The 27,430-nt window shown below is 40.5% G+C and overlaps 1 protein-coding gene across 1 annotated transcript in view; it reads right to left on the minus strand.

Moving 5' to 3' along the window:
* Window positions 1-11,550: 11,550 nt before the first annotated feature.
* The window catches only part of ELOVL5 (ELOVL fatty acid elongase 5), a 39,026-nt gene continuing 23,146 nt past the window's right edge, over window positions 11,551-27,430 (minus strand). The window contains exons 3-8 of the mRNA XM_079298370.1: window positions 26,214-26,401; window positions 19,400-19,477; window positions 18,562-18,733; window positions 16,904-17,028; window positions 14,923-15,057; window positions 11,551-13,457 (exon numbers count right to left, since the gene is read on the minus strand). Of these exons, the coding sequence (XP_079154496.1) occupies window positions 13,326-13,457; window positions 14,923-15,057; window positions 16,904-17,028; window positions 18,562-18,733; window positions 19,400-19,477; window positions 26,214-26,401 (830 nt within the window). The 3' untranslated portion in view covers window positions 11,551-13,325. The remainder of the gene's footprint in view (window positions 13,458-14,922; window positions 15,058-16,903; window positions 17,029-18,561; window positions 18,734-19,399; window positions 19,478-26,213; window positions 26,402-27,430) is intronic.

The following is a 27,430-nucleotide window of genomic DNA, read 5'->3' on the forward strand; positions in this document are numbered from 1 at the left end:
TGTGCATATTTGGGTATACAAAGTTACTAGTATGTTGTCATCCCTTAAGGCAGTCAAATCACAGAAATTAATTCCTAGAAGAATTTGTACAGGAAATAGAGAAAAGCAGCATCAAGAAAAGAGGCAATATTAGCTGCTGGCACTAAGTCTTGGTCATGCAGCTTCTTTGAGGCACATGTGCAAAAGTGAGGATTGAATATCACTTTAATGAGTGACCATCCCAGAGGTGGAGACTGCTGCCAACAGCAATAGCTGAGCTCACCAAGGCTTCTTTTTTTTTTTTTTTTTTAAGCTATAAAATTCACTTATCTATATACAAAGAGCTTTTACAGAGGGACTTTTCAGCCATGACTATGGCAACCATTACAACATCTATTAGTCACATAACAGCAGAAAAAAAAAATAGAAGCATGAAACTACTTGGAATACAAAGTTTAAGCTGCCTCTTTCACTCCCATTCAGCAAACTCTTCTAAAGGAAAAAAAAAAAGTTTAATCAGTCATCTCATTTGGAACAAACAACTTCTTAGGGAAAATAATAAACGGCTGGATTTGGGGATAAACATCTGTTATTAGTATCATACCCACCATGTAATGAAACACAGAGGGAAAACAGAGGACAAAATGGGAAAGGGCTTTGTGCAGGTGCAGAATGCACAACATGCCCTTACACATTGCTCTCATACATTTTATGTCCCTGTCTTTGACAAACTATGGAAATGGTTCACCAGGTGAAGAGACTTCCAACCACCTTCAAACTCTTCCCTGGTTGAACAGCCCCAAAGTATCCCCAGGTAAGATGCTGAGGAGCAGTCAGCTGCCCATGTCAGTTTTCCTGCATTCACTTCCTGGTACCTGGCTCTACATTAGTATGAAACCAGAGCTTTGCTGTAGTTTACAGACAGCAGAAGACTTGGCCTGACTTTCAGGATATTGAGAAATCAGCATCTTCTACAGAGGTGGAACAGGGAACCATCACCACAATCACGTGGCTGCTCCGGTGTAACTCCAGGAATCACCATGACCTCTGGGCTCTCAAAGGACAAATTCCCATTTTAATCGTGGGAACTGTAGGCAACCATTCCTAAGCACAGGTTTGAAGGGGACATGTATAAGGTGCTGAAATTGTTCTCTGGACAGACACTGTCTGCTTGTCCTGCATGTTACTAGCTGGTATTTCATGTGCTGTGCCTTCATATTCAGCACAGCTGCATGAAATTTTAAAAATGTTCCAGAATTGTAAAGTTGGGAGTAACAGACTTCAAAAGTCACCTAAACCCACTGCTTGTCTGAACTGCTTCTTTGTGCTCCAGGCTGTGTGCAGATTGCATAGGGTGGATTTTTATTTTTATTTTGTTAGAGGAAAGTGCTCTGTAGTGACCTTAATAAGTAAGAGATGGACACCCTGTATTACAAAAGGTCTCAAAAATCACTTTGGGAAGTTACACTACACAGCTAAAATATGTCTTATAATCTTCGGTTGTAACTGAATACCAGTCCTAAAATGATTGGAAAATCTCAGTAACAACTTGCCAAATATCTTCAGAGTGCTGAAATGAGCTGTGCATGCTGAGATCATTAACAAGACCAAGAAAAAAAAAAAAAGTATTCAGTGCAGTTTCCCATCTATTAGATTACTTTGCCTCTCCAGCAGTCTCCAGAGAAAGCCTCTGGCTGCTTCTTAAGGTCAGTGAATCATTTCACTACAATAAATGATCTGGCTAGCTGGAAATGTTGGAGAGGCTCCCCAGGCGCTGCCGTATCAGTGAGTCACTGCAAGATCATGGGTGAGCGCGCACCGCGCCCAGCCTGCCCCCTCCCCTGCCCTTTCTCTTCTCTTTGTCCTCCTGTCCTGCCTTTACTTTCCTAACAGCATTAATCTGATCGAGATCTGTGTATTTCACTGCCTCTGGGTGGAATGAGAACACAGACCCAAAAAAGAGGGGAGAAAAAAAAATTAAAAAAAAAACAACACCAAAACCGAATCAAACCAAACCAAACCAACGAACAACAACAACAAACAAAACAAAACCAAAACAAAACAAAACAACAGCAACAAACAAAATAAAAACAAAACAACAAGTCAAAACTCCACCAAACATGATTCGAGCTCCCTAATCTTGGGAGTCTTTGACTTTGCCACGTGTAGGCAATTACAGGATGGAGTCAGCAGTGTTCCCGCGGGGCGCTGGCAGAGCAGGAGAACGAAGTGTCCCAGGGCAGGAACAAAGCTGTCTTCTGCAGCACTTAAAGCCTGGAGACAGCAAGTATTGACAGTAGGGACATTGAGAGGCGTGCCAGTGTAAGAGTAGTTGACATGCATGGTTTAGCACACCCTGTAATCAGTAACAGAGGGAATTGTAAGTCACATCAGCCACAATTCTGTCACAAAGAGCAGCACCATCTCCCAGATGCAATCCAAGAGAACATTGATGAAGATGACTGACATATCTTTGATAAATGCCTTTATTTCCCTCAGTAGGAGATAGCAGGCTGTTCCCTTGGTGAAACAAATTTCAAAAAACATCACCTGCAAGCCCTTGGCAATATTTTCTCTCCTTATCCCCAAGTATGCAACACATTTCTCTTCCAGCCCTGTTGTCTCTTTTATCTTTATAACTTGCCTTTCTTTAAGGCTTGTTCCTCTATTTGACTGAATCCTTATAAAAGAGAGGAAAAAATGAGCGCCATTGGGTTACTACTGGGCAGCTCAGTAGTGCTGGTTACAAACCAGGCTCTCTCCCAGTAACTCTCAGAGTTCACCTATGCAAAGTTCATATGCTACAAAGCTGTCAACAGCCTTCCACTCCAACAACTCCTGTTCAGGCATGCTTGGCTTGGGCTGAGTCCACGACACTGCATTTCTACTTTTTCAGACTGTGAATTTATCACAGTTGCTTCCCCCCTGTAAACTAGATGAATGTCTCTGAGGATGGAGATCAGCCTCCCTGGAAAGCCTGTGCCAGTCTTTGACTGCTCTCATTGTGAAGAATTTTTTCCCATACATTTAATCTGAATTTCCTTTGCTGCAATTTATGCATTTGTTCTTTCATTGCACCTCTTGGTCTTCTTCTGTGCCCTTCCAAGAAGACTCTGTCCATCCTCCTCCTTATCACCCTCAGGCAGCAGAGAACATCAGTGAGGTTTCCCCATCCTTACTCTGCAGCTGCCTGAATCTCAATGCTCTCTGGCAGACAGAAAACCCAACAACACAGGTGCTTTGCCAATAGGCAACCTCAAAAAGTGAGGACAATTGAAAGACTCCAGACATCTTAGGTATAGACAAGCTGCTTCCAAATATCTCAAATTGCCTAAAAGCCCAGTGGAGTTAGTTAAAAAGGTCACCCTTACTGAACATTTGTGGCCTGGGTACACAGCCTCACTCAATTAAAAGTTAAGCCTGGGGTGCTTCCTTTGCATATTCAGTTCTTATACTCCTAAAGACCCAGTCAGGATTTGATCTGGGATCTTCAGTTTCAAAGGACAAAAGAATCAAGTGAGAGTGTCCTCTAATTTTGCATCTTGCAGACTTCTTCATTTCTCAACCAGATTATTTTTAGAACTTGTTCAGTCTCCTTATGACCTGGTTTCTCCATGTTATACTATGAATGATTAATGTATAACCTTTCCCTTGAGAGGATCCTGCATCTCAACAGTCAGAAAAATTACTACAATTCTGAAACAGAAGTGCACTTCTGTTCCAATCATAAATATGATTCTGATCATTATTCTGAGAAGAAATTGCTCCACTGAAGTGAATTGCTCTTTCAGCAGCTGCTGGGACAAGGCTTGCTTTTGTAGATGGCTGCTTCAGTATGACAAAGATCAAGCAGATTCCTGGATACTGAAGGCTGTGTGTTCTCTTTCAAGTTATGTTTCAGTCCTGCTTGTAGAAGAGTATTTTTGTGTTGTGTTTCTCTATAAATCACTTTGAGAGAAATGGAGATGTATTTTTTCCATAGGGAAAATAAACCTCATGATATTTTCAACAACAAAACTGAAAAATACCATCTGAAATAAAAAGCAAGGAAATGTTACCTTAGGGCCTCAGTGACACCTGGTGTTTGGGCAATGGATGTGATATTCCCTGGGGGAGGGTTCCCAGGGAAGTTGCCAGACCAATGCAGTAAGAGCATCTGAAGGGACGGTGTGTTACTGCAGGAGCATCAGCGAGGAGAGAGACTGAAAAATCACTCCCAGACATCAGTCATCTTCACTTCCCCAGGGGATAATCCAGCACACCATAGAGCTGAGGATGTGCTCAGGAAGATCTGAGGGAATGAGGGGAGGAGAAGGCCTAGTAACCATTTTCCTACCTCTTCCACTGCTCCCACACTGCACTGTATCTTGATTTTCCTGCAGGATTGGTCTCAGCTTCTGCTGAGCTCCCATTGCCCAGGACAGAGGCCAGGTGCCAGGAGAGACATGTTCCCACACAACCCCCAAAGCTGCACTGTTAAAGGCATCAAGGATTAACATGGCCACAAAGATCTGTGGCACTTGTTTCAACACCAGTATTGGGATACTATTCGTGCTTCTCTGATGTCAACCTATTTCTCCCTCTACAGATACTGTAAATGATTCTGCTCAACAAGAGCCACCAAGACTGGAGACAAGGGTTATGAAATGCAGAGGAGCTCCCACTAAACAAAACATGACCAGGTAGCCTAGTTCAGGAGATGCTTGCAGCAAACAGCAACATCCTCCTGTGTGGTGGAAGTGCAGCCCCAGGTCTCTGCAGATGAGAGGAGGAGGCTCAGTGTGGTGGTCAGCAATCATCAGACCCAGACTGAGGTCATGAGAAGCAAATCCATGCCTAGATGGTGACTGACATAAGGCCAAAGGAAGAAAGGAGTAAAGACAGGGAACACATTTCTTAATGCTGCTTGAGGGAAACCTACCCCTGTGTTGAGCTGAGCTGCAGCTGTCCTGCAGAGAGCAGGGCTGGTTTTGGGTGTTCTTCAAACACCTACTGCTGAGAGAGACAGTAACTGTGACAATCAGAAATCTGATCTGGTGTCACATTCTCATCTGTGCACTATCTCCCTTGCCTTGCTGAAAATGAGAGCAATTCAGTTCATATTCTCCAGTTTCTCTTCCTGTTCCTCTTCTCAAAACTGCCGTGAGGGCGTCCTTCTTACTTGCCTGCTAGAGCCTCTCTCCCCATTAGCTTTTTTTTCCTGGCATTCTGTGTGTTTTCTGCTTCCTGTATATGTTTTCCTTTGAACTGTTTCCTAATTTTTTCTAAACTAGCCTCCTGTTACTGAGATGTCAGAGCAGGGAGGATGCTGTCTACTGATACAGGGGAGTTCTATCCTAACACCACCCTTCATAGTTTTCTTACAAGGCCAGATATTTTGGGGTTTGCTCACCTAATCTACTACAAAGCATTATAAATACTGAGTGCTATTAAATAATTACCAATCACTTGTATGCACTGGACAGCTGGTGATGTATTATGTTAATAACCATTACAGGCTAAGCTTTAATGAGAAAATACATTTGATTTGGGATTTGGGCTGAGTTTAATGAATTTTTCTTTCCTGCTTAAATGCATAAATTCACCTCTACCTATAAAATGCTCTGAAATATTCTTGTATATCAGGATGCACAGATCAGTATTCTGCTAATTCAAAACAAAATAGGTCCTGCTTTTCCATGAAAGCCAAAGTTCCCAAGGTTATTTGTGCAATCGGGGTCAGGTGCTTCATAAAAGCCATTATGTAGGATATGCTTGCTTTTAATCTCCTCTCCCTTTATGACCTCTGTTTCCACCCTAGGAAACACTCTTGATTACAGAGTCTTTGCAACAGTGAAATAAAAGACAACACAGTGGTTTATTCTTGTATGTGGTATTCAAAAGCAATTGTACTCTGATCATCTGTACTACTACCAGAAACTGCTGTGCAGACTTTTCCAATACAGGTCAGGAGATGTGTTTATCTAATACTTACCTCTCTGCCTCTTTTAAGAAGGGACTAAGCATGGTCTTTGAAGAACACACACTACAGTGCAATTGCAAGGAAATGTCTCTGGCTGTGAAATCTGTATCTCTGTCTAAATTCTGACCTGCCATCCTTGTCTGTACTAAATGTTGGCATATTTGTTACTGGAGTCAGCTGCATCTATGTATGAAATTCTCCTGGTTGCGGGGTGCAGGAGCAGCAGTGTCGCCTGCTGTCCCCTCCCAGGTGCTGCCAGGAGAGGGCATTGGCTCACAGCGCATCCCCTGGGGCGTGCAGCCCCGGGCATCCCCCACGCCCTTCTCCTGTCCCTGGATGCTCCCGTACTGGAGCTCCACTGCCCCTCCCAGCCAGCCAGGCTGACATCTGCCCTGGGTTTAACCAGACCCGAATATTGGAGGATTAGGTTTAAAACCCCAGTGCTTGCTTACACCATTCTTGCACCTCCTTAAAATCATCTGCATAAAAGACAAAACACCTCTGCAGATGCTGCTTAGATCTGCTCTCTCCAATTCTGAGGCCAGAAGACAAAACTGAACATAGTTGTGTTTGGGTTTTTTGTTTGTTTGTTTAGTTTTAGTACTATTCTGGCAAAGTGAGATAGATGGGGTTTGATTGTGAACAGCTGGGGTGGGTATTTGTCTAGTTGTTTTTGGGATTTTTTAACTTTGACTTCAAAAAGTAAAATCTCGCTTTGACTATAATTTTTTTAGGTGTTCTGGATGGATGAAGTAGTTGGCCCCATAGTTTTGGAAGTTTCTGAAACCTTGTATGTTGCTACTTTCTGACTAGGAGAGAGAGTTAGTTGTTAATTATTCCTATTTTCTTATGTTGCAAGGAAACTTTTGGCAAATATTGCATATTGCAAAAATACCAGAAAACCAAGCAGAGCATCCAGTACCAAATTGCTCTGTCTGGTTTCAGGAGTTCCCACTCATTGAAAAATCTACTTGTACAGCTTTATAACAGTAGGACTGGGCAGCAATTCTTCACATCTACTTAGCATGGAAACCAGAGTCAGATGTAAAGACTACTTCTTACCCTGTTATTTAAACTTCTGAGAACAGAAGAGTCTTTTTCATGATGATTTGAAAAAATCTGTGCAAACAATTTTAAAAGGAAACACAGCTGATAATAGTTAGATAATAATAGTTATGCCATCTATATGCATGGGATGTATTTCCTGGTCTTTCTCACAAACTCATCACTATTCTACTGAGCAAAAGTGCATTTGCATCAAAGATGTCTCAAGTCCCTAATAGCCCAGCACACCAAGAGCTGGTCTCACACTCCCTTCCAACCCCAAGTGCTGTAGGAAACAAAGCAACTCAATAAATTAACAGAAGGTCTTTCAGAGAGGCAATCCTTTGTAAATATACAGAAAGGTGTTAGACTTAGAAAGGCACCGAAGCATTGAGATGCCATTGATTTTAAAGGAAGGCACTTAGATAACTACAGGGCTACAGATTTTTTTTTTTTTTTAAATTTATTTTCATAAAGCTCTTACTTCTGGTAGGTGAGCTGAGATTCTGATTTCCTCCAACAGCTGGTAGAATTGAATTAGTAGCATTTAGCAAACGTTTGGCTTCCAGCAGCAGACAGAACAGCTGATAAAAACATGCTTTCATGCTTGCTAAATGGGATGAGACACCCTATGTCTAATCTATTACACAAATACAATACCTTGCTTCAGTATGTGAGGGGAAAAAATGATTTCGTTTCACTGTAAGTATTTTTAGCAAGTAGTTTATCACCACATAAAATTACCTCTGGTGCTGCTAATCTTAGTGGAAATGCTGTGAATATGCACTTAGGCAAGTGTCAGGCAGTAAAAGTGCAATTGTGCCACAGGGATTGTGCATTCCCCATTACACCAGCGCAGGAGCAGCAAATGCCCAGGCGTAAACAACTCTGTGGGATTGCATTTTTATGTCAAGAGTCAGTTCACTTAAAGTTTCACCTGTTCCCAAATGAAATGTGACAATGAGTACAATTTTGCATTTCTTTTTGTCACATGGCTGGACCATCCCTGTTTGAGCTGGAGCTCCAGCTGCCTCTGAAGGGTGTGAGGCAATTCCTCCCATGCAGGAATTCAGGACCTTTCTTCTGAACACATTTCCTTCACATGTTATGCCAGTGCCGTGCCTTCCATCAGCAAACAAGGGGCTCCTACACTGCCTTTAAAAACTCCAAGAATCATGGGTCAGATTCCTGGAAAAGGTGCTGTTTTAACATGTGTTGGATCTGGAGAAAACAAGAAAAATTAAAAACCAAACCAAACCAAAGCAGTTAGTTCACTCCAAGGAGCGTGTTTTCCCCAATTACAAGATTTCCAGCCATACCACGATGGCCTTCAGGCTTTCTGGTGCTTTCTCTGGCCTTTGGCATTCTTTCTGACCAAGAGCTGCCTTCTGCCTGGCCTGATTTGTAAGAGGACAAAGTGTCCATGTGGTGTGGGGTGACCTTGGCCACCTGCCCAAGACCTGCCCAGCTGCTCTCTCCCCCCTCAACAGGACTGGGGGCGGAAATAAGATTAAAAGATTGAGGTTTGAGGAAAAGACAGGAAGGTTGCTCAGCAATAATTGTCATGGCCCAAATGGATTCTGGGAAAAATAATTGTATGTATTTCCAATTCAAATAGAGCTGAATGGTGAGACACAAAGACAGCAACTAAAACATCTCCTTACCCCCTTCTTCCAAGGCTGTTTCACTCCTTCATTCCCACCTCCTCTGCCTCCTCCATGCTCCAAGTGGGGTGGGGTGGTTGTGGTCAGTCCAGAGCAGCTCTTCTCCTTCCTACTTGTGTTCCAATGTGGGCCTTTCCCATCTGCTGAAGTCCCTCAGGAAAAACTTGCAGTATGGGCTCTCCACAGGCTGCAGTTCCTTCAGGGCGTGTCCCCCTGCTCTACTCACGGTCCCCATGGGCTGCAGTGTGGGTATCTGCTTTGCCATAGGCTTCTCCACAGGCTGCAGGGCAATCTGTTCCAGCATCACCTCCTGCCCCTCCTTTCTCTCCCACCTTGGTGTCTGCAGGGCTGTTTCTCACACTTTTGTCATCACTCCTCTCTCCGTTTTGCCCTTAGATATACTTTCACAAAGGCACCAACAGCTGCTTTTTGCAAGAATGCAGAGCAGCACACCGGGGGGGGGTCACATCCCTGATCTGAGCAGCTCTAGAAGTGGTCAGTGACCCATCTTCAAGCAATCCCCCAGACCTTCACACTTCTCTTACAGGAAAAATGCTCCAGAGCTATATTCCACTTAAAAAGGCACTCTCCCTATTTCTAGCCTAGGAAGACTCTTGAGTAGCTTATACCCATTTGATTTGTGTCATACACTTAAAATAGCTCATTTTCCTTTATGAAAATTTGAATCTACTGCTATGATGCCTGTGTTGGCTGAGGTTACATTCCTTCTCAACACTGTTCTTGTATAACATCTGTTTTGCAGAACTTCTCTATTTCTGACCGTCCCAGTAACTCTTCTGTACAGTAGCTCTTTTAAAATTACTTTTCTTGAAAGCTAATGTATTCATCAAAAGGAAGTCCTGCCAGAGCCTCATTCTCCCATGCTAGCACATTCCTCCTACTAAAAATGGTCCAGTTGGGAAATAAGAGATTCTCCCCTCCCTCTTTTTTTTTTTTTTTTTTTTTTTTTTTTTTCACAGCAGCAGCTCTAAGTTGTTGAAGAGATGATTTGCAATGTATCTTCCTTCTCTCTTCTTCAGTCATATCCAACTAGAACTCCTATGGAAAACAGCTGAAATTCTGTTAATGGTGCCTAAAGGGGATTTAGAATAATCCCATTTCTTACTCCAGCTATCAAGATAGTTGCTGTAGGAGATAAAATCTTTCCTGGCACTGACAGTACTTTCTGATGTTGTCATCTCCAAATATTGTTGCAAATAGTCCTGGTTTTTATACCAGGGTTTCTCCTAAAACATTATTAATTGGATCTGTTCCAGCTGAAAGCATTGATACAAACTGTTTGCTCATCAGTTTACCTTGCTTATCCACAGATCCTGTTGCTGGTCACTATGCTCTCTAGTTTATATAATAATTTCCAAGATTAAAAATATCTATTCCAGAGGAATGGAAGATGTGTTTCCTTTGCCTACACAGAATTTTTTTAAATTAAAAATGAATATGGGTTAATGAGATGTGATTACTTCCAGAAAAGCACTGTTAAATTTCTCCCATTTTCTTTTTACTTTCTTGTACTCATTCTTCCCATTTATTCTGAAACCTGTCAACATACTGAAATCAGACTATCAAGTCTACCATCTACCAGAGACTTTTTACATTCCTCCTATAGAAAATACAGTATCTATGTTATATATCATTGAAATACAAGACATGTAAGTCTCTTTCCTCCTTTTCCATATCCCAGCTTGACTGATTTAAATACACTTTTTTTTTTTAACTGGACCACTGTTGCTCTCTTCCCTCCTTTCTGTTGGAGATTATTTTAATACCTATGAAATTCAAAATGAATGCTTCTGCTACTGTCATATTATGGGAGGCCCTGGGGACTCCAGCTTCCCCTGCTCATACAAATGCATTCTACTGAAATGGAGAAACATATGGACCTTGTTTTGGATATCCATCTATTTAAAGTAAGTGCATTAAAAATTGAAAATGGAATCAAAGATTGCTTAATAAATCAGTTTGTGAGACATTCTGATGATCACAACTAATCACTTTTGTTGGTGCAGTAATTCTTGGCGAGAGGATGACAGTGACAATGTAAGTTAATCCTCTGTACCAATACAACTTGGAGCAGCATTTCTCTAACAGATCTCTATCTGTATTTACTCATTTCCTGCATTGCCTCAAAGGGATTCCCTGCAGAACCCTCACAGTTCAAGTATTTTGGCCTCCAATTTTATTTATACTTCTCTACAGCATCCATCTTACTTTTACATCTCTTTTTTATGAATAATGTGCACATTTTAACAACATATATTCCAGTCCCATACAAGAAAAACACATTTTATTATCTTAAACTCAAGATAGCTACCAAATATCAGAGGCAACATTTCCCTGGTCTATGATTTTTGTGTTAAGAGCCTGCAAGTGAAAAGACAGACAGCTATGTAAGTTGCTCTGTTTTATTAAGTCCATCACCAGCCTGTCTGGGGTTGTTGCAATGCAACAGATAAATCAGAGAGGGTTCCAAGACAATCACCTGAGGGCAAGGGGAGCCATAAGGAAATTGCAAAAATGCTCCCATTCTGGTGAGAGGTTGTCATCCCCACATTATAGACAGGACAGCTGAGGCAGGAAGTCCCTCTCAGTCAGGTTAAGCTTTGCTCATCATCTCGAGCTATTGGGGCTGCTCTGCATTCACTGAGTCAATAATCCCAGCAGGAGTTAAATCCATCACACAGACCAGTATTTCTACAGCCAGGCAAGGGAACAATGCTTAGTAACTGCCAAAGGTCTAAATAATTTGTTGCCAAATCTCTGGCACACTTAATGTTCCTGAATAGCTGCAGCTGTTCTTCCATCATGGTGGCTCCTCCTTGGCCTGACACAGGATGGGGCAATGCATTAATTCTGTACAAACGCACAGAATTCAGGCAGAGATCATCAAAAGTATTTTAATGATTAAACCATGTCAAACATTAACAATGAAGTATACTCAGATGAGCCAAGAGTTTATTTCTAGCACATTTAGACAGCCTATTTTGAACATTATAGCTGCTGTACTGAGCTATGTAAAGACTCTGCAAACCAGTACCTAGAAATAAGGACACACACACAAGCTTTGATAATGTAAACATAACAGACACTGTCTCCTTCAAAACAAGGAATGAAAACCCACAAGGCTAGTAAGAGAACTTATTAATTCCTTAAGAGATGTGCAAAATTTTTAAAAAATATTTTAAAACAATTAAACGTGTTAAAACTGGCATTTATATAAATATCAAAAAACCAAATAGTTAAACTTGAGCGATGACCAGCAGAATGTCTTGCACAATTTAGTTTTTCAGAGCTTAATGGACTCCACTATGGCAGATACCAGAACACCAGCAACAGCTACTGGCTTTACAACTGACTCCTTGTATGTGCAAGACTGCATTTTACAAGAAGGAGTAACTTTAACCAGCACTCAAACCAAATCCTTAGATAACAAGCCAAAACATTACCAGTGATATACACAACTCACATTACAGAAACAGACATTTCCAGCACATTTCAGTAACATTTAAAAAACATTAGCTATGACTTAAACTGTTTAAACTTGTTTGTTTGGGAAAAAAACATCTTTGTGTTAGGCACATTTTGAAAGTGAATGTATGCTACATGAAGAACAGTTCAGATACCAACTTAAATACAGATAATTCCATCAGAAAAGCATCTTTCTGGCTCCACTTTTAAATGGACTTTTGGATATGTCACAGACTTAAACAGTAGCTTCTAAAACATGGATATGGATATGGCTATGGTAATAACACTTGAAACTGCCAGTTTCATATTAAAAAACACTCTTCATTTAGCATTTAAGAATTCTCAGAAATAAGAAAGGAAAAAAAAAAAAGGAAAAAGTAAAAAGAATAGATGGGTCCACCCTGTATATGCTCTAAACTTTAGAGACAATATTTAAATCTTACTCGACTGTGTAAGTGCCAATTACTTTTATGTTAGTGATGTACTTCAAATAAAAAAATAATATCTAGTAAAAAGGTAAAATAACTTTTCCATCTGTTTTGTGACTGTTGAATCAATTAAAGCCAAATATACAAAACTAAATGTGCCATTTTCAATTTCACTGTATCGAGTAAGAGATACGAAGCATCGTGTATCACATACAGAACAGTAAAATGATCAATGGATTCTTCTAAATGACTTTTTAATAAAAAGTCAATCAACTGAAAAGTTGAAACATACCCTAATTTTTAAACCAGTAATAAGCTTTGGGCCCTGCTTTTTAATTTAAGGCATGTGTGTTTATCTACTGAAACCAGCATCATACAAATTACCTCTACAATCACATGCATGATCTATAGTTTAAAAAATGGAGGTTTAGATTACAGTGTTTTCAAATTGTGAATCATAATTCAGCACCTATCATATTGACTAGTAAGGCAACAGCAGTGTCGGATAATATGATAATACTCCCTTCCATAGTCTATAGCAGGGTCAGTGACAGCCCAGAATTATTTTTAAACTTTAACCTACTTTTATGTTCTGTATACAGTTTCTAGGGTGTTTGCACTGGTTAAGTCCTACATAAATCACACTATTCTAGGCAGGAATAGTTACAGTAGCCATTAGAGTATTAGTGCACAACTCTCATTGTGCTTACAATCAGATGATTTTGTTGTTGGGGTTATCAAAATGGTTTTTCAGTTTGGTCTTCAATCCTTCCTTTGTTTCCTTTGTTTCACATTGTTCTCAAGGGAAGAAAAGCTGTTTGTGTACCCGTTTGCAATGGCCGTGGAGCCGTTCTGATACTCTTTCCTCCTCGAGGATGCCTTCTTGTTGTAAGTCTAGAATACATGGAAAGGCACATGGTTTTGCTTAATTAGATATAAATAACCACTTCCTCACAGTAACTCTAGAAACACAAAGTAAACTTGCATTCATCATTTTTAAAGACCTTGTGCTGGCGGTAAGAGTCTAACAAGCTCTACCACTTTTTGTGTGTGAGACTGTACTATGCCTTTCATTCATCACAGTGAGAGGAGTAGTTCACTTGACAAGAAAAAGGCTTGGCAGTGTGATGGTAGTGTCATCCTAATAGTAAATTAGAAACAAGGGAAGCAATTTTATGAGCAGACTATGGGATAAGAATACATTCAAAATGACATGTGAGGAAGGAGGTTTGAGGCACTGCAGGTGACAGTACCTTGAACAAAGCCAAAACAAGAGGTGGGTAAACAATTAAAGTGAGGGAAGTTCAGAGATAGAAACGTGATGGGAATTTCCATTGGCTAACACAAGAATCAAAAACTAACAGGACTGGGGAGACTGTCTAAAAAAATTACAGACAGTAAAATATACATTAATTTTTTTCAAAGGGGCTCAGCTGCCTGACGAAAGCACATTTCCCCAAATTTCTCTGTGAATTTAAACAATTAACTTAAAATATTAGCAAAATTGACAAAATCAAGTAACATCTGGAATCTACTATAATGTTTAACTAGCATATTCATATGCAGCTAGTGATAGAAATCATGGGACAGATTTTAAGAAGTACCAGAAGATCAAACAGTGAAGCCTGCTGTTTCCCCCCATGAAGCATTCTCATCAGAACCAAAAAATGCCCAAATCTCTGAAATGACATATGAAACATACAACAGAGTTTGCTTCTTTAGGGGCAGCAGGCTGTTGGTTGGATTTTCTGCAGACAGTAGTACATGATTTTCTGTAGACAGTAGTTTTACATCTTTGTACAGAGCCCAGTTATGAGCTGCTCAGAATAACACATACCAAGTCTGGATTTGTTCAAATGTGAAACCAGATTTGTAGAAACACAGCTAAACCCACTGGTTTTCCATATGAAAATACAAAAAAAAATGCCTGTAGAAGTGAACAAAATCCAAGTATCTGCATGTTGTGAGGGAAGTTTTCCTGGATATAAAACCAAGCACTTCCCCTCGTAAAAGCAGAAATGAGCAATTCCTTCAGGTCCTTCACAGGTTCACTGCTGGTTTTATTTCAGCTTTGTCTTACATAAATATCTTCCTCTCCCTTACCTGCAGTTACAATTGCAATAAGCCATTTCTTTGTATCACTCTGGCTCACTAAAATTATTAAGCATTCTGAATTATGGGTACAGCACATCATAAGATTTGAAAGTAGAGGGTAGATCAACAAGTGTAGTACTTCAAGAACATACGCACGTTAGTGAAGGATAGCAAAAGGACATTTCAAACATATCTTTCTGTAACAGCTTTCCAGTGAGATACAGCCAGCAGAGTTCTAGAAAGAGTTGATGAATGCTACTTTTACCTGAATATAGAAATTTGTGAAGAGGATAATCAAAGAAATCATGTAAGAAATCTGAAAATACAGCCACCCCTGAGGAAATGCACATGGCCAAACAACACCACAGCTGGTCTGGAAGATTGTCAAGACAAACTGAATCTGGGGAGAGAAAACAAAAATAAGAGACATGGAGCACATTAATGGAAGGAGGAAAAAAATCATGAGTGACCAAAATCTCAACAGTTATTTCCAAAACAAGTCCAGAGTATGTAATATTGTGTGTTTGGCAAGTGTTTGCTCTGTAAACCTGAGTGAGTAGACATTCAGATTGTGGTATTCTGTCAAGCATGTTTATTTGTATTTTTCCATTTTAGAATATTTAGAATAACTTATATAGAATTGATATATAAATGTCCCAAGGAAGAAAGACCACCTTCTTCCTAGTGAGAGTTCAATGGGATTTGACTTTATCATCCTAAGGGAGCAGATCTCCATCTCATTGCTTCAGCTGCAGAAGACCTGGGGTCACTTGCTCTACACACAGACCCCTGCAATCCCTTCCCATAGACAGGAACTGCCTGACATACGGCTCCCATGGAAGAATTTTTGGGGTCAAGGCTGCAGGGAAGTTAGGGAGCCAGGGAGGAGGATAAGGGTCCAATTATCTTTAATTATCTCATTTGGAAAAACAGAGTTTGGGCTTATGTAATGTGGAGGGCCTTAGGCAAAATTCACCCTCACATAAAGGCTACCAGATTAGGGAATGTTTATTTAAAAAGGGAAAGACTGTTTGTTCTGCTTTGCTATTTTGCTGCCCTAACAGCTATGCATGCAGAGCAGGCAAGGAAGTGAAAGCAGCTATGACAATAGCCAGGGGAGCAACTGAAGCACCGAGACACTGTACCCTGTAGGACTTGAACAACAAGGATGAAGAATAGAGCCTAAATCTGGGAAGAAAAACAGAAACAAACCTCAAACCAAAGCAACCCTCCCCATGCCTCCCAAAAAATAACAAGCCCTCAGCTACAATACTTTGCCACTCTTCAGGAAGAACAGTGCTAAAAAAAAACCATGTTGAGAATCAACACTGTGAACTGCTGGCAGTAAATGTCATTAATCATCACCAGCAAATGTTATTGGAACTATTCACAGCTCTGAGAAGGTGTGGGGGGAGAAGAATATAACAAAGTAATTTATGTCTAGGTTTCAGATTCCTCCCCTACAAAATGGGGAAGAGAGAACACTCATGCACATTTCCTTGTGGTGTTCTGACATGTTGTACACATTGAAACCTGGTTCTCGTGCAGTATCACCACAGCATGTGCTGTATTACCTAATTTCACTGCTCTTACCACCTTCAGCACACAGTGGTCAAGCTACTACACACAAAAAACAGTGCAAACAGATACAAGGAGTCCAACACAGAATTACAAGAGAAAAAAATCTGCCCGTTTGAAGTGCAGAAAGAGAACAAAAATATTGGATAGTTTTTAATAAACCATTTGTAACTGTATGCAAAAGTAAGACAGAAAAGGCATTGTCCCACAGGACTAGAATGGCCCTTGTTAGCTGTGGACAGCATTGCACTGGGTTTGTGGTCTGTCCCAGCCTGACCAACCAAGCACAGGGAAGAGCAGGCTAGCTCAAGAGGGCTTGGAAGAAAAGCCTCCTCCCTGGCTACTGAGTGCCAGAAACCCCAGCACTGCATCTCCCAGATACATCTAGCCACACAACATGGTGAGGGGGAGAAAGGCCCCACAGACCTCAGCACTGATTCATGTACAGCCCCAGACCCCAGCTCCCTGCTGTCCTGAAAACAGAGAGCAAACAGATGTGCAGCAACTGGATTTCTAAGGTGATGTAGGCACTACAAGATGTAGAAGGTACCAGAGCTCTCATTCTCTTTTCTTCTATCCTCTGCCAAAATTTCCTAACTCAGCAAAGACAAGAGGACCTCATCACGAATCCAAGAGCCTGCTGAAGCACTGAAGAGCAAGTCACTCACCAGCTGCCCCTGAGTGATGTACTTCTTCCACCACAGATAAGGACGCATTGCTGGAACAGCGGACAGTCCGTAGTAGGAGTACATGAGGACATGGATAAAGCTGTTCAGTGTGGCACCAAAGTAAGCTAAAAAAAGGGCAAGGGAAAAAGAAAGTACACTGCATTACCAGGAAGGAACATGCTGTTTCATGGAACCTACAAAAATAACATGTTCAAAATGTTACTATTTAAAATATGATTTCTCTTAGAAGAAAAGCAAGAGAGTTCTTTTTTTACCCAGTTTTTTTATTCTGCCTATCAAATGGAGTAGCTGAGATGCTTTGCAGCTTTGTGCTTTACACAAGTCTTTTGGTTTTGTTTCCTCAAGTTACTTTTTTTCACATCTACATTATGGTTTCTCAAGAGACATGAGGAAACTGATAAAAAGGAGGAATGCTCACATACCAAACAATCAACAGCTTCACCCATCTGCTTTTAGGTTGATTTCACTTCCTTCCAGGCAGGAGCCAATTTTGTCATCTATAACCAAAAGCTTCAGATACCTTCAGAAACTGCAAGTTAGCTATTTTGTTTGTCCTTGTTTACAGCACCTTTAGTCATTAAAGAACCTTCTAGCTTAACACAGAACTGCATAGAACTGTGATGACACAACAGAACATAAAGCTTGGAAGAAGAAAAACACATGACTAGAAATAACACAAAAGTGTTTTCATCAAGACCACATGAGCACAAGACAGATTCTAAGTATATGCAGTTTTGACTGCAGTATGAACAAGGAGTATCTTCCTTGGAAGAAAATGTGTTTCCAGACACAGGCTTTTTATAAGTTCAGTATTACTCACCGTTGTGCTGACAACACAAAACAAATACAAGTTTCTATGCAGTTTGGCTCAGAGAGCAGACTGCTGAGGAATGCATCCTCTTGGTCTGCACTGCCAGTAGCTCACATCCATCGGGTTTGAAAAGGTTTCTCTTGAATGGAGTGTTCAACAAAGCCAGTATCTATAACCTGCACATGCTAACCACAGCTAAACCATGCTAAGGCAGTTAGGAAACCAGATGCCAGCTAAGTGCAATGGAAGTGAAGAATTACAGCCAGATTGCCAAAAGTTAGCAGGATTTAGACAAGAAAGACATGGAAATCTTCCACTTGGGATTCCTTTGTTCATGTTCATTAGTGCTCAGAGAACAAGATTTTAATCGAAATCATTTGTTACGGCCAGTGGTGTAATGAGATTAAATTAAGAAAGTCATATCTCAAGTGAACTTTACATATACAAGGACAAGAGTCACTTTTAGCTGTTTTACAGCTGAAACAAGCTTCTGGATTGACTTGGAAAACAGTATTGTTTCATCAGAGGGTCTGTAACTACAGCAAAAATAGACAAAGCAAGGTTGATGGATATCTGACCTGGGCTAATGCACATGATAAATGTCACACTGCCCCACAAATTCTTCAAACTACATAGACATTCCTTTCCTAGAGGCTGTGCTGGTAGCTTAATTCTTGCAACCATCTAAAATAATTGCAATTCAGCAAAGCAGCTTAATATGGTACAGAAAAAATCCTGCAGCTGAAGGTACCAGAGATGTTTGATCAAAAGACCACCAAAACAAAACCCTGTTGCAGATGTTCCCCCACCATAACCCAGTACTTACAGTGACCACAAGGCACCCAGTTCATAACAAACCACCAGATGTTCAGCATGGTTGCATGGTGGTAGACATGCAGAACAGTGATCTGATGATTATTTTTCCTCAAAATGAAAAAGAAGGTATCCATGAACTCAATGAGTTTGGAGAAATAGTACCACCAGAGGACACGTATGATCTGGAAAGGAGGAAACAAGTTTTAGAAACATTATTGTGGGGGCTTTCAACTCTTATGGAATCTAGGTAATTAAAATCAAGATTCTGCCCTGCACTACTTGGATTGAAGTAGTGGGATCTACTGCTGGGATCCTCTCTAATACTTCTGTCTCAGGTTTCTCCATGGGAGGATCGAGGTAGGAATCTATAGCTACAGCTGAAAACAGGATGACAAAGACTGCCTCATGAGGCTACTGCTGTGCACCTTGAGGCTACTGCTGTGCACCTGGGGTGTCCTGGGAGAAAATATTTAATCAGAGCTGGTGCTGCTGCAGTGCTGTCTTTAAAGGAAAGGCCAGAACTGTGACCAGAAGAAATCATCACCACATCTCAGAAAGAGAAGGGTGGGCTCAACACAGAGTGGTTGGATACAGTCCGAGGACTAGCTCCTCATTTTTTCATCTGGGGCCACTTGAAAATTTGCCCATAATTACTCACAAGAATACCAACCATAAATATATCACAGATTAATGATTACGTCTGACAGTGCATTGTCCACTGTACTGCAAAAGGAGGAAAAAAGCTTACAGTTTAAGCAAAATGTGCATAATCAATACTGTTCTGCTCTCCGCTTACATTCAAGTGGACAATCTGAAACATTACCAGTTCCAAGTCTCGATTATGGTACCTTCATATCAGCCTCTCCTCCACTGTGTGTATCCTGGCAGAAGAAATTGTATCCTCCTTCCAATACTCCTGTCACCAGCTGAGCAAATAAAAAAAATAAAGTATTATTTGGGGAAAAGGCTGAACTCTATGGCACCTGCAAACCTCCACAGTGGCTCAGCCCAGACATCTGGTATCAGGAGAATCCTGGGCACCTGAGAGTGGCATTAGGTTGAATTCAAGTTCCAAGCAGTGACTCAATTGTAGTAAAGGGTGAATTAACAAATTCTCCCAGTTGGGGTATATCAGAATAAAAACAGTAAGTAACATTTTATCCCCACTTATCCCACACAGTGTGAGCCTTTTCATAGTCATATTTCACACAGCTTCTCAAGAAATCTCCTTCTTTGCTGATGATCTTGTCGTTAAAGTAAATAACCAAAATTCAGTAAATAAATTTTTCTTTCAATTACTTTTGGAAAGAGTTACATCTTTAAGAAACTTGATATTCAAGAGATGTGGTTCCAGTTTTTTCAGCCACATGACAGCATATTTTCAGCTTTGCTCTCCTTAACACTTAATACACGCTTCACTGCATTGCCGTTCTTCAAGATCTTTTTAAGCAATTCACTCACACCAAGGACATTACATCCATCCCAATGTAAGTGACTTCCTCTGCAGGATATGCCACTGCCTGTCTGACTTCCTAGAATAACAAGTAACACATCAAAACTAAAGGAATCACTATTAAGAGTAGTGACCAACTATTAGCCATGACAGATGCCAGGGTGTACGCTGTGGAGGGGCTGGCTCACATCTTAGAGAAACAAGATCCATGCTGGATGTTCTCACCCTTTCACAGATGGTAGGAGATGGTAGGACAGGTTGAGGGTAGAATGGGAGTAGAGAGCATGTGCAAAGACATGAACAAGATCCCCTTTAATATCTCAACAGAAGGGATTATTGGACATTGTTTATAAAGATATTCTTCCTCTTGGGAATAGCATGAAGAAAGGATTAACAACTTCAGCCAACTTCCAAGTGAATAAAAAATAGTTAGGTATCTCAAAAAACATCTGAAAGGCAGAAGGAAGTTTTATGTTTTCGGCCTTATCTATCTACAGAATAAAGAATTGCTTTGCAAAGCCACAGTAGAAAATCCTTGTACTAAAAGTCATTTTAAAAGATCACTTGATTAAAGGACTACAATAACTGGTATGACTAAATGCTGCTCAGAACTGTGAACAGGAAGCTAATTTTAAAAGGTTCAATAAAGATTATCGCTTAAATTATCTACCTGTCCCCAATGTTATTTCTTTCATGCCTCATTTTCCCCCTAAATTAACTTTTAAAATACTCAGTCAGCCTATGCCTATTATTTTTGACCTTCTGAGATAGAATTATTGCAACAATTTAAGGGAGAAAATGTACATCTAGTTATATCATAATATACAGATCTGGAAGCATCTCTTGTATTAGAGATAAATCAGTAGCATCCTGCCACAGCAAGGGCAGGGCAGCCGTGCACATCAGCAGCAGACCCAGGCACTTTCCCTACCCAAGCAACAAAGGGAAGGCAACCATGGAAGAAGGACTTGTCTCCTGGCTGCAGGGCTGTGCAGAGGACACCTGGTTAAAAGTGGTACCTTGCTAAAGGACCAGCTGTGCCCCAGGGCAAGCTGTGCTCCAAGCCACTTCCAGGCCACTGGGGGAAAGACTGTGGTCTTGCCTGCCAGTCCCTCACACTGAAGACCACGTTGTGCTGTGATCATGTTAAAAGCTTACAGATGGTTTCATGCAGTTCTCATAGTTCAGGGAAGTGTTAGGGAATAGAAGGATAATAACATTGTTTATGTTGTAATTAATCCAAACAATGTCCATCATTAATGCTGCTCCACAAACTTCTACCCAGTAAAGGCATAGTGAATCCACATAGCTTTTCCTGCCAAGTGGGACAGGTTCACCACCTAAAGCATAATGCAAGCAAAGGTATCTCTATAGATCCCACCACTCTAAAGGACAATGACATCAGTGTGGCTATGAGCAGTGGCTTCAGCTCAACCTGAGCACTCCCTTGTTTACAAGAGAACATATTACTGTATGCTAGTAACTGTAATAATCTCACAGCCACAAATGACATAAGCAAAGCAACATTTGTAGGAAATGTCAGCATCTTTTATCATATAAATAGATAGTATACTTACAAAAATAATTTCATTACCCACTATCCAGAAGGGGCTAATTGGTAAAAAACTGCCTATAGCTGCCCACAAACTGCTGTTGCTGCCCACAAACCTTACTCAGTGCAACATACAACATGTAAATAATCTTCTTCCCCGTTTAGCCAGCTGCTCCTTTGCCTGGCACCACTATTCCTTGCATCCACAATGCTTTCATCAATGCTGGAAGGCTACAGAAAACACAACTAAGAGATGACTCTGAAACATGACCACAAATGGCTCCATTATGCACGGGTGTACAGCCCCAGGGAGTAGTTTCCTGCCACCACAAAAGCGATAAGGAGGGGTCAGAAATTTCCAGCAGTGCATTTAAGTCCTTGCTCACACCTGTGGTCTGCTCCCTGGACCAGCATTTCCAAGACCTTCTTACACCACTGTACAGTAGGTCTGAAACTTGCCCAGAAACAGAGCAGTGGCTCCTCTGTCAACACAGCCTTCAGACCTTTCCTTCCCTGCCCACTGTCTCTAGAAGTCCTTCATCTTCAGGCTGGCAGGAGTCCAGGCCTGCTGATGGCACTGCTGATGAACAGCCACAGGCAAAACTTCTCTCAAGAAATTAACATGTCCAGAAAAGGCCAATTATAACCATTTGCACTTGAGTAAACCACTTCACGTGGCTTCTGAACAGCACAAAAGACAGTTCCTTCATAAGCCAATTAAAACAGTACTCAAACTCAGATTTAAGTTCCTCAGCTCAGGGGAAAAACCTGCAGCTCAAGGTCACATTTGTGCTGAAGCAACCCACATTTTCTTCCTCTGCAATGAAGTTTTCTTTTTTGCTATTGCTTTCATTTTATAATTCTGTTGCTGAATTCTTTAAAATGCTGTGGCACATGCTTTTTTATCAACTCTGCTACCAAAATAAGCCAGGACTCCAACACTAGTCTGACTAGGTGGAGGAGAGGTGTTACTGGGGAGGATTTTGTTTTTTTCTGGTGATAAAACTAAAGCCTGAGACTCACTGGAGAGGGTCAGATAAGGGACCCAGCAGTGCATCACGCTGTCAAGGCATGATGGGTTTACAAGGTTCAAAACAGAGCTAGATTAGAACAAACAGAAACAGAAGTTCATGTCTGATCAAAGCAAGCAAATGCCTGCACAGATATAGGACTTTTATCTTTACATGAATGCAGTCACCCCAGGGCAGAGATAAGGACTTCTGGAGGGTGGAGAAACAAAGGGGGGAGGAAAGAGCAGCCTAGATGCCACCCATGGCTCATGTGACACAGCACCTCTGCACACAGTCCCCTGCTTCCTAAGCTTTTCCAACAGCATGAGGAAAATCTAAGGCTTTTCTCAGGCAGGTTCAGTAGGGAATTAATTTTTCAGATTAATAAAAAAGAGAGTAAAGAGATCACTTAAGAAAGTGAGCCTTCCTCATTGACCATGTGCTTCAGACCACTTGGCCAGTTTTGGTAACAAACTCCCCCACAATAGCACAGGTCTGTGTGCTGTGTAACTGGGTACCTGGCACTCCCCCCTCTTTGCTGAGGTACCCAGCTGAGACTCAAGCAGAGAGGCACAGGCCCTCCTCACAGCATTTCAAGATGCCTTGTGATCACAGCACAGAGCAGCAGCACAGGGGGAAGCAGAGCTGCCTCTGCTGCTCCAGCTGCTCCTGCAGCTCCTCCAGATGTGGCCATGCCAGCCAGCAGGTGATATCCTATATCATATAACCTATACCATATCCTATCAGTCCCAGCTAGGCACCTTCTCCACCACACCACGCAGGAAGCCACCCCTTGATGCCCCTGCCTGACACATAAGAGCATTATTTCTCCTTAAAGTCCAAGCACTGTAGATTTTTACAGAATAAAACATTGTTTGTCCCTAAAGAACATCCTGTCCTCCTGAAGTATGTGACAAATTAGCCTGGAGAAACATGTCCAGCTCCTCTAGATCTGCCTTGCCTGTTATACTGTCTGGGAAAGAGCAGACCCTTCTCTGAGAGTACCAAAACCCAGCCAAGTCATTAAATTGCCAAATTAAAAAAGGTATAGCAAGAACAGAGAGAAACTATCAGGAAATCTAAGATTTCTAGTGATTTTAGACCAAAGCAGACAATACCCAGAGCTACACAAATTCTATTATTACAATTTCCCCCCTGATATTGCTTACAATCATTCAGACATAAAGGTCAGAAAACTAAGTAGGTCATCCTTTTCATCCCAGTTGGGAGGATGCTTCACTTTAACATCTTGTTTTGGTCACATAATATGCAAACTGAGCTATGATGCTATGAATCATTACCTGAATCACCACAGCTATAACTCAGGAAAAACTTCAAAGTAGGGTTTCAGGTGTACTGCACACAAGCTATTAAAGCAACTTCATTTCAGACACGCTACTAAACAAGTTCATAAATGGCAACATTTTATGATTTTCCTCACAGTACAATCAAAAAATTTTAATCCAACTGAAACTCAAAACGTTAACAAGGAGAACAGGGAGTCATATAAATTTTCTGAATGCTGTTCCTCATCATTCTGTCTTAAAAGCAAGTAAGTGTACTATAAATTGCTACTGATATGTGGCTAATCCTTCAAAGGAAAATTTCCAAGACTGATGAGATACAACCAAGGTATCACATGTCATGCATCAACAAAGGTAATTGTGCAGGTACTTCAGATAGAGAACATACCTGGAGGTGCAAGAACCCATTTTTTCCCTTTGTCCTTCAGCTCTCTCCCTCCCTGCAAACACCAAGCAGTGTGGTGTCATACCAGCATGGCTCTCTGCTTTGCAGCATTTCTGTGGGATCATTCCCTTGCTGCAGAGCATCACTTGCCCTCACATCCAGTTTCTAAGTGCTGCCAACTACATTTCATTGCCACTCTTGTGTTTAATGATCTTCATAATGCTCTAGCTTTATGTGTCCCCATTTACAAGAAAAAGGTATATTTACAATACTAATGAACAGTTCAATATGGATAATATTAGATTAAGAGCAATACTCATTTTCACACAAAGCATTTAATTATATAGGAAGGAGGGGTCTTGCTATTCACTGTATTTTAGTTGTGTCATTGCTCTGCAATATAAAAGCTATTTATCTGGTTACAAGTAGGAGGACTTCTTCAGCATATAATGAACACTACTCCCTTGGTAACCAGTTTATTGTTAGCAAGAAAAAGGCATTTATAGGATCAACAGTTCAGGTCTTTTCTCTTGTTTAAACTTACCAGTAGGTTTTGTAACACAACAGATCATTACAGTAATTTAGAAACTATGAGTATTATTCCAAGTATTCAAAGAAGATTGGCTATCCTGAGAGTTTTAGCCACACTTGGTACAACAGAAAAGTCTGCACTTGTAAACTCTCAATAACATAAGTGGAGGTTAAAACAATAGATCACTATATAACTGTAAATAAATACCTGCATAAAATAATGCAGATGGACATCAACATCAACACTACATTTAGACAAATTAAACTGATCAACACACTTTTCTGGATTATAACACTCTGGACAAGGAGGTTAGAAATGTAAGCACATCAAGAACACAAGTAGTTCCAAGTACCTACTGAACCCAAAACTGCTGCCAACTGAAAAATTAAGTATCAATTTTTTTAATAACCCAACCCAGTAATTTTTGAGTAGGCAATTCACTATACAAGAGAAATAACACTGAATTTAAATAACTTCATTTCACGTTGTAAAACACTACAGAATTAACTACAAACTTAAAGGAGAATTGCAGCTTATTTACACTTCTAAGCTCATGCAAAAAAGAATATTAGTAGTTTAGCACTAGATTGTATTTGAAAAGACTGTAGTGAAAGAATTGAAAAGAGGATGATGAAAATGAAATACTTCCTTACAGAAAGAAGAAATATACTTTGGTTAAAAGTGTGCCAGTATATTCTGTGCATTAAAGCAAAAGAGTGATTTTCTGACCACATCATTATTTACACTACCATAGTTCTTCATTTTCACTTGAACAAAAACATACAGTTCTGAGTAAAAGCAGCTAAAGAGCTTTCTGGGAAGTGGAAAACTTTACACTGCCTACAAGTCCACAGAAGGTTCAATTCAGTCTGAAATACATTTGTATGTTTAGATTTTAAGCTCAAAGAAACAGATGAATCACAATGGCATTGTTTCAGCAAGGTTTTTCTTTCCCAGCAAAACCAAGAGGATACAAAAGAACATACTGGAAGTTTACAGAAATAGATGCAAGGAGTGTGTGCATGATTAAACACAAGTAAATAAAACGTTTTGCCCTCCAGATAAAGCCACAGTTCTACTACAAAGTACTTTGTACAGTGCACTGTCACACTGAGCAAGGAGAAGTTATTGAAGTAGCCAAGTTGATGATGAAAGATCAGGATTTCACTTGCACCAACTGAGCAAAGTGCATTTGAAGCACTGCTAAGCAAGGTCAGCAAGGATGTTTCAGGCAAGGTTTGCATCACACCATCCTTAGAGGTAACATTACAATCAGGGTTTTCTCCCCACAGAAGTGACACTGAAAACGCTTGCACCATTTCTGCAGATGCTTCCTGAATTCAGAAGCTCAGATTATTTTCAATATGAGCCAATGTAACTAAAACAGGCACTGCAAAATAAGCCAGACCAACCCTTTTTCTCTTACCTCATAAAACATATACAGAGAAAGCAGAGTAAGTCCAAGGTTGTAGATCACTAGAATGCCCCTGCATGAGAATGGCTGCTTATTCCTCATGTACTTCGGTCCTAGCCATACAATTAGTAAGTACAAGACTGAGAAGATAAAGGTGGGTGTATAGTTCTCCAGAAGAAGCCATCCTTTTACCCTGGGGTCTGAAACAAAACAACAAAAACATACAAAACACTTAGATTTTGTAAGGAGAATTGTAAGAAGAATTCAACACATCTAAAAATAGCTGTATCCGAAATCCTTCTAGTGCTGGAATAGCAAAACAAGATGAAGAAGTGCAGCAAGCCTTTTTATTAAGGGCCACATTGCTAATTACAAACAATATTTTATTTACATATTTAAGAAAGCAGAAATAATTATTTTCCTAAGGCTAAAATATTCTTAAGTTATTACCACTATTATTTTTAAATACTCATTACCATTCAGAACTGTCACCCACTTGAATACCACAGACAAAATTATAAAGAAAAGCTTCAACAAATCTCTCCTCTTTATTTTCTCAAACCAACCCTTCCTGATGGTACACGTTATTTCCTAGAGTCAGCAAAGTCACACCTAGGAGTGAAGGAGATACTTCTGTAATTACAGGTGGATGATCCTGATAATTATTTTCCAGTCAATACTAACACAGTTAGACTTGTGTATGTACTATTAGGAAGAATTTAATTTTGGAGTCCTTGTAGGAGCAATTGAACACAGAGCAGCCAGTCCCGCCTGAGTAACCTGTCCAGTTGGCAATACAATGACTTCTCAGGAAAAGCCCATAAACCACTTGCAATCAGAGAATTTTAGGGGACTGTTTGGAACATTAGTGTGATCCTTTTAAAACCACAACTGTGTTGTCCATACCTAGCAACAGCACAGTATCTCACTCCTCTCACTAATCAGCCCAAAATATAGAAGCCAAGTTAACCAAATTATAAACGAACAATTCAAATATTGCTGTCATTCACAGCCTTGACTTAATTTTAAAGGAATCATACATGGATCCTGAATGTAAGAAACGAGGCCTTAAAACTGTAGGTTGGAAACTAGGTAGGGAATTGTTTGGATTTGCCACCTTTATGGCTCATGATTTTTCTCATACAGCAAAGCGAGACCCTATGTCAGCACGTGCAATACTATATATCAGACATCCAGGCTAATTTAAACAAACTTAGTATGAATAGAGA

Source organism: Erithacus rubecula (assembly GCF_903797595.1).
Source record: "Erithacus rubecula genome assembly, chromosome: 2".
NCBI classification, from domain to species: domain Eukaryota; kingdom Metazoa; phylum Chordata; class Aves; order Passeriformes; family Muscicapidae; genus Erithacus; species Erithacus rubecula.